Consider the following 15,251-nt stretch of genomic DNA (forward strand, 5'->3'; position numbering starts at 1 on the left):
ATCAGAGGAGGAGGAGGAGGGCGGGTCTCACAAGAAGAAGCAGCAGGATCCACAAGAACAGAACCTAGAAGGTGAGCAGCTCCACAGGAAGAGTTCTGGTGGGAACACCACAGAGACGAGCCAATCAGAGGAGGAGGAGGGCGGGTCTCACAAGAAGAAGCAGCAGGATCCACAAGAACAGAACCTAGAAGGTGAGCAGCTCCACATGAAGAGTTCTGGTGGGAACACCACAGAGACGAGCCAATCAGAGGAGGAGGAGGAGGGCGGGTCTCACAAGAAGAAGCAGCAGGATCCACAAGAACAGAACCTAGAAGGTGAGCAGCTCCACAGGAAGAGTTCTGGCTCCTATGAAGGAAACGTGACTGAAGAAGAAGGAGAACACGTTGGATCAACTCAGAGGTGATGCTCTGTGGTGACAGCAGCCATGACATCATCGTACTCATCAGCCAATCCCTGCTCAGCCTGGGTGGGAGGAGCCATCTCCATGGAGATGGGCAGGTCATTTCCTGCAGGCAGAGAGAGTGAGATCATTTATCAACAGCTGATTGATTGATTGATTGATTGATTGATTGATTGATTGTGGCAATACCCCAAACTTCCGCTCACTATTCTCATTGGCTAAAGTGACTAGCTGCTGTTAGCATGTAGCTCAGTTAGCCATGGAGCTAAGTAGGCCTATCTGGTGACTCTGACTCAGTTTGTGTCCAGTTTGAATGAAGTGAGTTTGTTGATGAGTTAACTAACTACCCTAACTGCAGCACACGGCTGTGAAAAATAATGAGAACATAATTTATGTTGTTGTCTTTCTTTGTGTCTGAATGATTCTGAATGTGTCTGACCTTTAGGTTTCCTGTTGGTGAGCCGTCTCACCTCTAGAACCAGAAGAACTAGTGGAACCAGAGAGAAAAGAGAGGATAGAATAGCAAGAACCATCGACCACACAGGGACAGGAGGAGGAGAAGGAGCTGAAGGAGAGGATGGTGAAGCAGGAGAGGTTGAAGGAGAAGTTGTCGTAGCAGGTTTCTCTAAAATAAACAAAAGATTCTCATCAACAACACAGAAATCAGATTAATTCATTCAGTCATTTCACTGTAGAGAGAAACCAGATCAAACTAAGAAAGTGAACTTGCTCCTGTCTGGTCTGTTCCTCTTGTTCTATGTCAGCCTCAGACCCACAAACTTTATATAGAGGAGAATAAATCACATGATGGTTCAATATTATACTTTAACAAGATGTTGAGGTTTTCCAGCTGTGGTATTAAAGACAAAACTAGTTTAAAACATAAAGACATGTAAAGTTTTATCTGCTACGTATGAAACATAGAAATGTTAAACATTGGATGCCAACACTGACTCTGGAGACAGGCTGTCTCTGTCTCTGCTGACATTTTTATTGTAGACTTAAGTTGAACCTGCTGACCTGTGACAGTGATCCAGCTGGGTGGAGACTCTCCATCACTGATGGTGTTACACTTGTAGAGTCCTTCATCAGACCTGGAAACATGGTGGATGGTCATGTGACCTGTAGGCTCAGTCCTGATGAAGGAGCCATCTTTATAGAAAGCAGCTGAGAGGTTGGAGGTCTCTGTTGTACAGGTGAGAGTGACATCATCTCCCTCCATCACAGGGAGGACAGGACTCTGCAGGATCACTGCTCCACCTCAACACACAGACAAACATGTTATTCCAGTTGTGTGTTCCTGTTGTGAGTGTGAAGGTGATGACAGGATGCAGGTAGCAGCCTGTCACAGCTACACAACAGATAACCTCATGTTTCTACAGGTTAGATTAGCCTGTTAGCATGTAGCTACTGGTACATTGTACCCAGTGCTGCAGTGACCGGGGACATAAAGTTTGTGGTGTCGTCTCGTCCTCTGCTGCAGTAGAACCGGGTCGTTGCAGGGCGGTTCTGAAGGCTCAGCTTAAAAAGACAGAACACAAACATATCTCCTCTTCATCATCTTCATCACTCTGACAACAGGACAGCATCAGGTGTTTGGTTGTGCTGGTCAAACTGATGAAGATGTTTTCTTCTTTGCTTTGTTTTGTCTGTTTGGTGCGATGCATTGAGCCCTCAGGGCCACCGTAGTGTAACATGCTCATGTGTGAACACAGCTCAGCTCAGCTCTAGTTCAAGTTACAGTCACACAAGCACAGTTTAAAGAGCTTCACATGGAGATGAAACCCTGAAACACAACTGATGAACAACATGGACACCTGCTCATTTAATGCTGAATCCACAAGAAGCTCCAATCATTCAGAATTTGTCGTCGTGTTTCACAAAGTTTGTCGAGTCTCTCCTCACTCAACAACTCTTAAATCAGTACATTTGTTTAGGGAGTCTGGTGATGTTGTGATCAGTAGAAACAGACAGTGTGTTGACAAACGTGTGCTGCTAACATCGGCAGGTTAAAGTCTGATTTCACAGCATCAAACTCAGCTTGATGGATCCTCTGACTCACACAAGCAGTCTCACTGTCCTGTCCTGTACTCAGCAACACTTCATCACAACAATCTCTCTGGAGAAACATTTGGTACATGGAGCTGATTTATCATCTCTACATGTTGAACATAATGTCAGACTGACAGATGAACAACATGTTGAGGAGGCAGACTCAGTGCTCCACCCAGTGTTGTTGCCTCCTGAAGGTCACCTGTCTGTCTTCTTGTCTTTGTCTCTCTCAGGCTCAGCCAAAGTGAAAAGGTGAAAGACAGACTCAGTGTTCAGACCTGCTGGAGTTACAACAGCCTCATCTTACCAGTGACAATGATGTTGATGCTGCTACTGGCTGCTCCGCCTGTGGACTCACACCAGTAAACTCCACTGTCCACTGTCCTCATGTAGCTGATGTTACAGGAAGAACCATCTTTCCTTCCCCAGTCAGCTCCACACTGAGTCTTGGTTCCTTCAGTCGTGTTCCTCGTCACCGTCCATCCATCAGAGCTGTCGTCCTCCTCACACCTCAGAGAGACAGACTCTCCTTCAAACAGCTGAGATCTGTGAGGACTGATCTTCAGAGAGGCTGGAGGACGAGACAGAGAGATGTGGTTACAGATGATAATGGTCAGTTTGGACAGAAGTGTCTCTTCTTCCTCTTCCAGTCTCTGTAGACCTTGTTGACCTGCACTGATCTCCTCTGTGTTTCAGGCTCTGAGTCTCCTCATGTTTTAAATGGAACTCTCAGAGTTGGTGTCAAACACACAGCAGATGTGACTTCATGTGTCTCACATGTCAATATTGTTTCTGCACTTTCTCTGTCAGCTGCTGCATGGTGCTGCATGGTGTGCAGTCCTGCTTTCACAATGACATTTTTATAGCAGCACATTTCTCTTTAGCGTCCAGTCTGTGGACATCCAGACAGTCTTCACTCTTTTATTGTATGTGCAAACTATTTCCCTCCATAAACTGCGTCCTGAACACTAACTGTTCTATCAGGGACTAAATAACTCTTCATCAGTCACACAGGAAGTGTTCTCACCTTGGTGTGTGCAGCCGCTCAGCAGTGACGTCACAACTAAAGACAAAAGACACTCCGGTTGGTTTGAGAGGAAACACAGAGGAGGACAGTCGTATCAAAGAAACGTCATCAGCTCATGTTGTTTTTAAAGCAACAGTGTGAAAAGTGACGTCCTGTCAGAGTAACATGGACACTAACGTCTGTTCATGTTCCACAAAACAAAGTGTGTGTTTCTTCTTCCAGCTGATGTGTGAGTGTACTTACAGAGCAGACGCAGCAGACGTGTTTCCTCCATCCTAACAGCGACTCATATGACATCTACACTTCATCACTTCATGGTCACATCAGTCAGACCCTCCTCCTTCCTCTCTGACTGACTCACCCTGCTGTGGTTTCCTCTCCACTGACTGCAGCTCAACAACTTCAACCGTGTGTTTGTGGTCGTCCAGTTTAGTTTTGAACTATTGATTTTCACAGCGAAGGTGTTAAGAATAAAAGAAACTGTTGCTGACATTTATGAACTCCATAATTAATCGTATTATAACCCTGCATGACAGATAATGTGTGTTCATAGTCTCCTTCTGTTGCAGAGAATGATCCAGCTGTGGTTTACTCTGCAGTGAGACCAGCTGAAGACGTCAGTTATGGACAAGTCGTCTTCAAAGACAAGAAGACAAAGAGGACCAGAGGTACAGCTGATCTGCTTTGTCTCCGGCATGAACAAACACGAGTATAATATGTCAGAGAAAGATTAGTGGACAAATGTTAGGAGCAGAATTTAATGAAACAGCACTTTCACAGACAGAAGTTATAAATAAAAGTGCTTATGAAGATGAGATCCCTCACCGGCTTCCCACCAGTTTAAACACAACTAATGAGCGACTGCTGCTGGAACATCATATCACATAAAATCAGTTGTCTGAGGGAAGTTTACCCCTGAAACACCTGTGTCCATCCTCAGAGGTCTGTAAACCTGGATTCAGGCTGACAGGCAGAGCGTCCTCCCACTTCCAGTTCTGGTGTTGAATGTCCCGTCAGTTCACTCAACTGATGGTTCACACACTCATGTTTTACATTTGACCACATGTTAAACTAAGTCACAACATGAAGACACCAGAGTTTTAAACCACCATCAGCATTTATGTTCATGTGACAATTCTCAAACACTTCAGGCGTCACTGACTGAAATTAATCCAGAAAGGTATTCAGAGCTTTTTGCTTTAACGATAACAACATTAATTTAACTTTAATGACCAGTGCGGTGGATATGAAGAGGAGACGGATCAGCTGGCGAGTGTGAGGGCCCCTGTATGTCTGTGTGTGCTGTGACTAACTGTGATACCTCTGAGGTGGGAGCTGGCTGCAGTGGTGACAAGGAGGACCTGATTGTGGTTACTTGGAGCACCTGGGCTCAGTGCTCCACAGGATAAAGGCCCAGCTTCTTGCCAGCTGCTCTCTCTGTCTCAGACCCTGACCACGTTTGCACCTTTTTGGTTTCGTTAACTTTTGTTTACTTTACTGCACAACACCCATCACACCACCATATCCATGCAACCACATGAACACCACTCATGATACTGATTGAAACACATCCCAATCTTTAGTGATTATTTTTTAGTTACAATAAAACATGGACCAGCTTTTTGTTGTCCTTTTCCCTTCGTTTGTCATGGCCTAGAGCCAGGGCTGTGACACAAGGAATATGTTGTTTCTGAACTGATAGTATTGTAGGTTTTTTCCACTCTGCGTATCAAAGCCCACAACCCAGAGGAAAATTTTACTGCTCAAAGCAAAGCTTGCTCAATGAGAGTTCTCATTTCAGTCTCATTTTAGTCTTTTTTAGTCTCAAACATTTCTCATTTGTTTCTCCTAAAATTCCTTAGGAGCAAAAGGTGAGACTTGAGACTTTACCGCTTAAACCTTGCTCCTTTCCAGCACTGAGGAGACATTCTGAAACTTCAATGAGAGGTTGATGAGATCTCCTTTGAAACTTACAGGGAGCCCAAGTTGAGATTTTCTGCAGCTGTTTCTCAGGAAAAACAGGAAAAATCAGCCACAGCCTCACTTTGGTCTCACAGAGATCTCATAGTTGTCTAGGAGAAATGAATTAGACACTACTGAGATCTTTTTTACAATGTTCCTTTCCTCTGGGGACCAACTTCCTCCTGCTGGTTCCTGTGAAGCTGGTGATGTTTCTCTCGACTAATGGTGATGCTTTGAGCCTTGTGGTTAATGCATCACTTATTTTAGTCGAACCAAGCAGCTTTGTGGTCGTCACAGTTAACTTCCTGTTTTACACAGAGACAGCATCTGCTGCCATTTATCAGATAATACAATATTAATAAAATAACTATAATTGTTAATTAAAAAGGATTATTTCTACAGCAGAGAGATTGTTTCTCTTCTCGTGTTGCAGTACAACACTAGCAGTAAATACAGCAGCAGCTCTGTGTCAGTGGTTGTACATGCTGTCATGTAATGAGGATGTGTTTTTGTGTTGCAGAGAATGATCCAGCTGTGGTTTACTCTGCAGTGAGACCAGCAGAAGACGTCAGTTATGGACAAGTTGTCTTCAAAGACAAGAAGACAAAGAGGACCAGAGGTACAGCTGCTCTGTATTCATTAAGATATTTTCATTGAAGCACGGTGATGTAATATAAACACATGACATGAGCATACATACATCTACAGGAGCAGACACATGTACACTAAATCAGATGACATCATGCTTCGTTTTACTTTAACGTGTATAAAACAGAAAACCACAAGACAACAAGACTATATCCGCCCTACCATCCAGCCCAACTCCTCATCAGTTCTTTGTTTCTTTGTGTGTGCAGGACAGTAAATGAATGCGCACACATCATGTCTGCATAGCTTCCGTGCTCATAGACCTCAACCGAGATCTTCCATGGAACCACAGCCTTTAGTGAAGGGGACCAGAGAACAAAGCTTGGCCCAAGGTTGGTGGCGGTGATCTCAGGTGGGAAAATTAGTTTCTGGCAGATGTCTGCCAGCATCTTCCTGTCCTGGGCCATGCATAGGAGTCCTGCTTCTGGCACGGTGGACGGATGTTTTAGCGTTTTCTGTCCCTCTCTGCTGAGAGCCACAGCCCCTGAATGCTGTTGCCTTGAGGGGCTGGGTTGCTCTTTGTAGGTTTCCAGAGCTGCTGCTTCTTCATGACCTTACTGTGCTGCCAGGTGTATCTCCCTTGCATAAGGCAGTTCTGGCAGCCTGTCATGATGGGTTGGAGAGTTGTTGGAGTTGGGCAGAGGGCACAGGGTGGTTCCTTGCCACTGATGGAGATTTCTTGGTGATGGAAGCATGTCATACGTCGCTCTGATGATAAAACAGATCGTGCTTGCTTCCATTTACCACAGTTCCCTCCAGCTGATCTTTGCTCTCTCCACACCTTCCCACTGCATCCATTGCTCCTGTTTAACAAGAGAGACAGCCTTTACGGGTCTGCAGACCTCCTCCTGTCGGCACACCTCCTCGACCACCAGCTTCCTCAGCCCTAATGTTGTGGCCTTTCTCCAGGTTGGTTTGCATGCTTTAAGACCAAAGCCTCCTCTTCCCTGCTGGACTTGTCCTACGATGTCTTTGTGCCTCAGGGCTGATGTAGCTTGCTGCACTGCACTGGATGGTGTCGTTACTAGGGGCATTGCAGCAGAACTGATGATCTTGTCTCTGGTCTTCTTCAGTGTCATCTGGAGTCTAACTCTGGAACAGTTGTATTCCTCAGTTAGACTAGTGAGAGGTAATTCCAGGACTTCTTTGCTGCAGAGGTCACTTGTTGCTTGACATTGTGGGAAAATGGGATGCCAAGCCATGAGAGTTATTCATACTAAATATGAAAAATATTGAAAACTGTGATTTTCATGTATTTTAAATGTATATTTTCTTAGTATGTAAAAACAGAAAACACAATTATCTCAGTGAAACATTACTTTGACAGCGTGGTTGTAAAAAAAACAGTTATAAAAAATGATATACTTGAATTATCAGTAAAATATTTCCTAACAATGAGGTGCACAGACAACAGATTAAAATCTGATTATTAATGTTTGTTTTTGTTTGAGATCAAGTTCATGAACATTAGTATAAAACATAAATAAGTAATAAATCTGATCACTGATCCATGAAGTGGACCCCTCTGGTCTCAGCTGTGATCTGTTGGTGCTGCTGGTCTGAGTTCAGTGTGTTCTCAGAAACTCCAGACATGAACATTTAGGAAAGGTGCAGACGAACAGATTTTAGCAGGAAAAGACTTAGTGCAGCCAGTTAATTTGAAAATAAGATACTAAATGAATAACATGTTTGTCTGTGTGTTGAGGTGGAGCAGTGATCCTGCAGAGTCCTGTCCTCCCTGTGATGGAGGGAGATGATGTCACTCTCACCTGTACAACAAAGACCTCCAACCTCTCAGCTGCTTTCTATAAAGATGGCTCCTTCATCAGGACTGAGCCTACAGGTCACATGACCATCCACCATGTTTCCAGGTCTGATGAAGGACTCTACAAGTGTAACACCATCAGTGATGGAGAGTCTCCACCCAGCTGGATCACTGTCACAGGTCAGCAGGTTCCCTGTAGACCCGTTTCTACCCAGCAGTCCGCTTCAGTTCAGTTCTTTACTAAACTGTTGTTTTTTCATCACTGAAGGTTCAAAAAGTTCTTTACCAACAGAACTTGAGTGGAAACACTGAGAAGGAGACGGAACCAAACTGAACAAAACCGACTGATTTTGATTTCAGGACTCATTTCATCCACACCAGGTGAGATTCTCTCTACAGGTAAACCAACAACCATAGCCCCGCCCACATCTGCAGACCCGCCCCCTGACTCCACCCCCCTCTTTCTTGTGCTCCTCCACCTGGTGGTGTTCTGTCTGTACTGCATCTCCACTGTCATCATGGTGTCTTTATAACGCCACAGGTCCACAGGTAACAATCAATCAACCAATCAATCAATCAATCAATCAATCAATCAATCAATCAGTCATTGCACAACATCTCTATCACTTACAGTCATGTATTGATGATTGTTAGTATTGATTATGATACTCTGGCTTCTTCTAATATTGTTTATAAAATCAATCTGAATTTCATGATTAACCGCTCTGACAGGAAATGACCTATCCGTCTCCATGGCAACAGCACCTCCCAACCGACCTGAGGAGGGCGTGGCTGAGGATGCTGATGACATCATGAGTGTCAGCGCCGCGCATCATTTATGAGCTGAACACATCTGTGACCAGCGTCGGGGGTAACTAGTCACAAAGTAATCCATTACAGTGCAGTAGGATTACTTTTATAACCGAGTAACATTAAGTGTTAGCTAATCTTTTTTCTCACAGAAGTAATCCATTACTGGCATAAACTGCTGTCTTTAGATGAGTAATTTAATTCATTTCGTTATGAAGTGACTTCCAAATTCCCACATTAATGACCAAATAATGTCACCAAATAAGAGTGTTTCCACTGGACTGAGTCTGTTCATGAACAAGCTGAATGAAGCCTGAAATATCAACAAGTCCCAGAAAAGCTTCACTTAGAGGGTCAGAAGGCTTCAGAAGGCTTTTTAAATGGATATAAAATCCTCAATAATTAGGATCTGATCTGAACGAGTCACAAGATCTGCAAGAGATTTAGAGAACTCTTCTAGTAACTGGGAGTCAGAGGTCTGTAGATGACCACCAGGTGAAAGCCTGTTCCCTGGACGAGGACGTTACTACTTGATGAAGATGGTTTAAAACCAGAGCCTCAAATGAAAACAATGTGATGGTCGTACCTTGAGCTCCACTGAACGGCCATTCACATCATTTAGGAACTGGAACAAGGAGCCTTTTAGTGATAGTATGTGTTGGCTGCCTGTGCAGGAGGGAGGACGGGATGCAGTAGTGATTAGCTTTGGTGTTTTATTATGTAAGACTGTGTAAGGTAGGAACATATTAGTCATTTTAGTGCTATATTACTGATAGAAGATGAAGATTCCTGTCAGACAATCAGAGTTCATCACTGATGTTCTGGTAAACAACCACCAGAGGGCGACATGAGCACAGCAGGATTATTACCTCTGACAACGTTTCCACTGCTGGACCTCAGAACACTTCTGAGCTATTTGTACTTTACTTCTGCAAATATGTTCTTTTTACTCCACTACATTTATTATAAACATCATTCTAGTTACTAGTTACTTTACAGATTACATGCTGTGTCAGAGCTGAATCAGCACTTTTTAATTATTTGATAATTTATTTGATGAACAATCTGATTAAAAACAACTCTTATATTTATACAAATAATCTGAAAAGTGCTGAATATACTTTAGTATATTTTCCTGAGACTTGAGGGTCACGCTTCACTTCAGCTCTGGAAATGTAGGAGGTGTAGTGACAGAGCAATGTTTTGTAATTTCTCTTAGTTTTACCCCAGTTATCACAAAATGTATTAAAAACATTAAAGATATTCTCATGATAAACTCCAACTGGATTCTGATGAACTTCTGATGTTCAGTGAAGTAACACATATTGTCTCATTAGCGAGGCTAATTCTGTTTATATGTTGATGTGGTTTTAAATAACTACTCCTGCCCTCCACATGTGCGTTGAGGTTGCTTGCAGAGTTTAAATATACAGCCTCATCTCTTCAAAAGATCTTCAGGTTTACAGTACAAGCAGACACATGAGCCTCTTGTGTCATGAAATACATTTTCCATATTATATTCAGATGTTTGTACTAAACTACTGTTACACTCTTCAAAGGTCAATTATGTATGAAAAGTGTGTTTTTGTTAAAGACAGGAAGAGAGGCTTTAGGCTCAGCAAGCCTAATGGTTTTATATGAACTGACGTCACTAAGCTACATGGACGGAGTTTATGTCAACGGAATTAATGTTGATGACGTATTAAATCGATATGTTGCTAAACTGATACAGATAAGCCTACTGACGTCACATACTACGTAGACATAAGTAGCAAGATAAACATGTATGTCACATTTAAGAAATTAATGGTTTTAACGTTACAATGTTGATTAATTAAATAAAGATCAGCAACAAAATCGCGACAATAGCGCTTTTGAAGTTTCTTGCGCGTACTTCCCGGCCTGAGGCTGGAGGACCGGAAGCGACCCCACAGTGGAGCTCTGCAGCCGGACTCTCCTGGACTCTCGTGGACTCTCCTGCCGCTCAGATCGCTTTTCTTGTGATTATTGATGATCGATTAGAGATGAGCCGTCCACGGTAGTGACGTAGTGACAGTCTGGATGAACGTGTGTGATGGACTTTGTGCTGTTTGCTCTCAGACTCATCTCCCGCCAGATACAAGTATACACACGTTAGCTTAGCATGCTAGCTGTAAACAGTGTGACTGTGTGAAAATGTCTAAAGTCCAGATTCTGAGATCGTTGGTGAAGCAGCGACTGACTGCGGCTGCTGAGGAGATATGTGCGCTGTTTGAAAGGACGATAGCAGAGTACGAGGAGGAACTGTGTCGGTCCACAGAGCAGAACCAGCGACACCGGAACCTACTGGACTCTGCTTTAACGCCTCAGCTTCGGTTACACAGAGCAGGTTCGTTCTCCTCCTTCTTCACTGTCGGCACCGACACAAATCTGCATCTTTGCTCAATAGCTTCCGGGTCATGTGACCCATTGACTCAGAACCAGAGCCGAACTGTGTCCAGATTCTGGTTGAGTGAGACACATCTCTTTGTATTGGACTTTAGTGCTTTTTCTACTTTCAATTACTGTTTTACTGTGAAATCAGCATTTTTATCAATAGATTAGTTTAGATATAACTTTAGTTTAGATATTACTTTAGATACTAGTTTAGATATAACTTTCAATATATTATGAGATCAGATATATCAGAATCAGCTTTTTTGGAATTTTGCTCTCAATGTTCAGACGCAAACATGAACATAAACTTATAGGGTAACTGGCTATTGGTTAATATGGCGAAAGTAGAGTCGCTATTGTTCTACTTTATGTTGATGTAGCTATTGTAATGAAAAGCACGGGCGCTCGTGTATTGATTAACTGATATTTTATTCCAAAAGTTGTCATAAAATAAAGGGAACCACCACATTTAACAGCCTGGAGGACAGAAGTAGATAAACCCGGTAGAAACAGTGCCCGTCCGTATGCGACGCTCCTTGAAGTACAGCGAACGCATCCGCAAAGAAGCGGGTATAATCTGATAGGTCAACAGTAGCCGGCCTTCTATTGGTTGATAGTGTTGATACACAAGAAAAATCCGTGAGCAGAGGAGAGATTCGAGAGCAGAACATGACCTGTGAGCAGGTGTGTGTTCTGAGTGTGTGCACTTAGATCTGAGCGCGCAGAGGGCACATTTGAATGTGAGCAAAATTTTTGTGTGCAAGGACAAATGTGAGCACAGGCATGTGATTTTTGAATTCAAGCAGACATTTTGAAAGAAAGCAGAAGAGCACAAAATGTGAGCATGAGGAGAAAAAATCTGAGCACGCGAAGGAGCTGTGTCACTGAAAAGGAATGAAATCATGCTCTCAAACTGAAAATCTATGCTCTTGATTAATGACATGATTTAACTTCCATAGGAGAGCAGTGACTAGAGACTATTGTTGGACTTGTACTAGTAGTTATTTATGTATATTCACTCCAGCAGCCTGAGTTTTACCCCTGAGAGTTCAGCTCCTGACCGCCCAGAATGATGTTAGCCCCTCCATGTAAATGGTGTCCGGGACGGTTGAGTTCAGCCAAGTCTCAGTGAAAATCAGGGCTCAACAGTCTCTACTGTCCCTCCTGGAGGCTAATTTCCAGCCTCAGGTAGCATGAATTCAGACTTTTTACAAGGCGACATTATGATGTTGTTATTTCAGTGTCCTTTTGATTTATTTATTGCTGTCAAATCACAGAAGAATCTCTTTGTTTTGGGTTCACATCAATGTGGCAAGACAGATCTATTGTTTTTAACCTGTTAAGAAGCTGCCACTCAGAGGAGACAGATGGACAGATGCTACACAGCTGAGAACTGTTCACCTGTTAGCTTCAGGTAGCGCTGGAAGCTGCAGACTCTGGCTGGGTGCCACGCGTTCATGGATATTTCTATTCACATTCTGCGAGTAGACATGATTAAGAGTTAAAAACCCTGCGATCAAAAAAATGCGAGTAATGCAGCGTGAATATTTACTTTGTTTTGTCTGAATGCAATGAGAAGCTTTATTGTGGGTGCAAGAAATTTAAATGTGGAGGTTATCAAGGTGCATGAAGTGTCAAAATGTAGGTGCAGAAAACCACAAGTAAGAATTATAAATAAACATTTAAAATCTATTGTTTTTGATTGATGGATTGATTTATTTTCCAACACAATGTTACACTTACACACTGTTTGAATTCATCAATATTAGTCATTTCTCATGATGTTCAGTGGAACAATGTGGGGTTACCTGTCCGCTCCAGTATTTGGCTGAATATCAACCTGATTTGAACTTGTTTTCTGTCGGCCTAACATTTGTCTTTTTGGTCTCCTGTGTCCTGCAGATGTCCAGCAGCTGTTGTTTGGTCAGAAAAAGGTTTCTCCCGAGCAGCAGGAGTGGAGTTCCAGTCTGGACCAGCAGGACCCAGAGCCCCCACACATTATTTCCATGAGTAATAAATAACGTTTCTAAAAAACAATAATAACAAATTACTCAGCACGGACTTGTTTCATTTTTATCTTATTATTATCTAATTATAAAGAACAGAGAAGTTTCAGTTTTATCACACATAAAATTTATGAAGAATCCTGTTTAGCTTTTCTTTTGTTATAGTTACAAAATCTACATCCTGTTTCGTGCTTTTCAGATACTCCTGAAAACATCTGACAGCCCAAGACGTTGATCGGGACATAGTCTGTTCATTCCTGCACAATTCCAGTTGACTGAACTCTTCATGTGACATAGGCACAAATCTTTCCCTTTTTCCTTTTTTGTCATTTGGTTCTTCTCATCCTCCTCCAACCATTCATCCAAACTGAGACCGCCAAATAAACCAAAATTAACAACAAACCGATCCATTTTGTAGCCAATTTTCCGCCATTTCCTACTCCAGCTCTGACAGATACAATGTTGCCATGGAGATGATACAATGTTGCCACAGACTTGGCAGAGTAATATTTTGAGTAATGAGTCAGGCGTGCTGTCATGCTGATTTGAGCACGTTCTAAATTTCTTGTTGACCAATCAGATTGCTTGGTCGGAACTACTTGTTGTATAATGAATCATAGTAACCTACATTTCATTAATAAACCATAATCTAATTAATTAACAATAACAATTTAATTAATAATCAATTAATAACCAAATTGATTCCCAGCATAAGAGAAGTATGACACATGGCCGTACACACAGGGGAGAAATTCTTCTGTTGCAGTGGTTGTGAGAAAACATTCACCCGGCACGTTAAATAAACACAAGTGTGTTCTTTGTAACACGTCACAGCTTCATCATAACCAAACTTAGAGGTTTAGCTGAACAGATGGACACAGAAGCTGATGGAGGCCTGAGGAGAACCAGAACCAGCCAGGATAACAGATCCAGATTGACATTTACCAGAGTCTGAAGACAGGACTAAAGACTCCTGGCTGTGCAGCATTAACAGGGAGTTTTGGGTTAAATTCGGCTATCAAAAATAATTGAAATGCTTACCCATAATTAATTAATTAAGGTTACCATATTTAGATTTTGCTACTGTCAGGTAAAATGAAGAGGAAAATAACTTCCTACTTCCTCAGTCCGGATAGTAAGTCCAGTCACAAGAAGAGGGAAAGTGATGTGGATAGGGAGACGCAGGATGACAGTGATGAGACGGAGGTTTAGGTACAGAACACCACCTGCCTGATGCATTTAGCTGAAGTACTCACAGGATTCTGCCTTCAGCAGCCGACGTGCAGTTTACTTTATAAAGCCATATCAGTGAGAAAAAAAGGTTAATCATCTTAAAATCTGGCATGCTGCTAATTTTAACTTCTCTGTCTTTACCAACAGATGGTCGACTTTCCCATTCAGATAGTGACAGTGACGGTGGAGTCGATCCCCCAGAGTGTGATCTGCAAAGTGGATGTTGATGCCAACCACAATCCACAAGTTACTGCAGTGTTACTGTTTGTATCTGTTTAGATTAAATGACAACATTGCAACATGACATGGATGAATTTGTAAATCAAGTCTTCTGTAAGTTTGTTTGGTGTGAGTGTGTTCAGTGTGTGACATTGTAATGTGATTTGTACATGAAATCTGTAAATCAGTTTGAGAATCAACATGAGAATGAAACTTTGTGGTTTGTTTGATAAAAGTGTATTCTGTGATATTCTCATGTGGTGTAAATTGTGATCATAGTGTGAGCTTTGTCCCCAGTTAAAAAGACGCCACCTTCATAACTGTTTCACATTGTTTTTAAAATCAGTTTAGGAAACATTAAAAAGCTTATGTGGGTCTTCATGATGTGATTCTACATGGCAATCACTACCTGTATAAGTAAATGTGTGACCAACTAAGAAACACTTCCAGATCCACCGCGACTTGACACATCGGGGAAAAAACAAGATGATATCAGTTTCTGTGCCTCCACTGTGAAAGCTGTGGTCTCAGTCTGACTTCCCTGTGAAAACTGTCTGTCACATACTGTCAGCTACTGGCTGTATGAGACTCTTATCTCAGTCACTGTATTTAGTGTATTTCCTAAAAAGAGAAATGCGTTGAAATAATAAAGGTCATAATTCTGTCATAACATGTTCTGACACATAAGCTTCAGAAAGTTAAAACCTGCTCATG

At 42.4% G+C, this 15,251-nt stretch overlaps 2 protein-coding genes across 3 annotated transcripts in view; both read right to left on the reverse strand.

Moving 5' to 3' along the window:
- LOC115590007 (low affinity immunoglobulin gamma Fc region receptor II-like) overlaps window positions 1–15,251 on the reverse strand; it is a 92,568-nt gene that overhangs the window by 59,018 nt on the left and 18,299 nt on the right. The window lies entirely within an intron of this gene.
- On the reverse strand, window positions 265–3,836 carry LOC115590034 (Fc receptor-like protein 5). The gene is made up of 6 exons (XM_030431284.1): window positions 3,723–3,836; window positions 3,480–3,515; window positions 2,760–3,023; window positions 1,421–1,660; window positions 840–1,025; window positions 265–506 (listed from the first exon to the last, which is right to left on the reverse strand). The coding sequence occupies exons 1-6, from the start codon at window positions 3,751–3,753 to the stop codon at window positions 394–396; spliced, it is 870 nt and encodes a 289-aa protein (XP_030287144.1). The 5' UTR covers window positions 3,754–3,836; the 3' UTR covers window positions 265–393.

Source organism: Sparus aurata, chromosome 10 (assembly GCF_900880675.1).
Source record: "Sparus aurata chromosome 10, fSpaAur1.1, whole genome shotgun sequence".
Classification (NCBI taxonomy): Eukaryota; Metazoa; Chordata; class Actinopteri; order Spariformes; family Sparidae; genus Sparus; species Sparus aurata.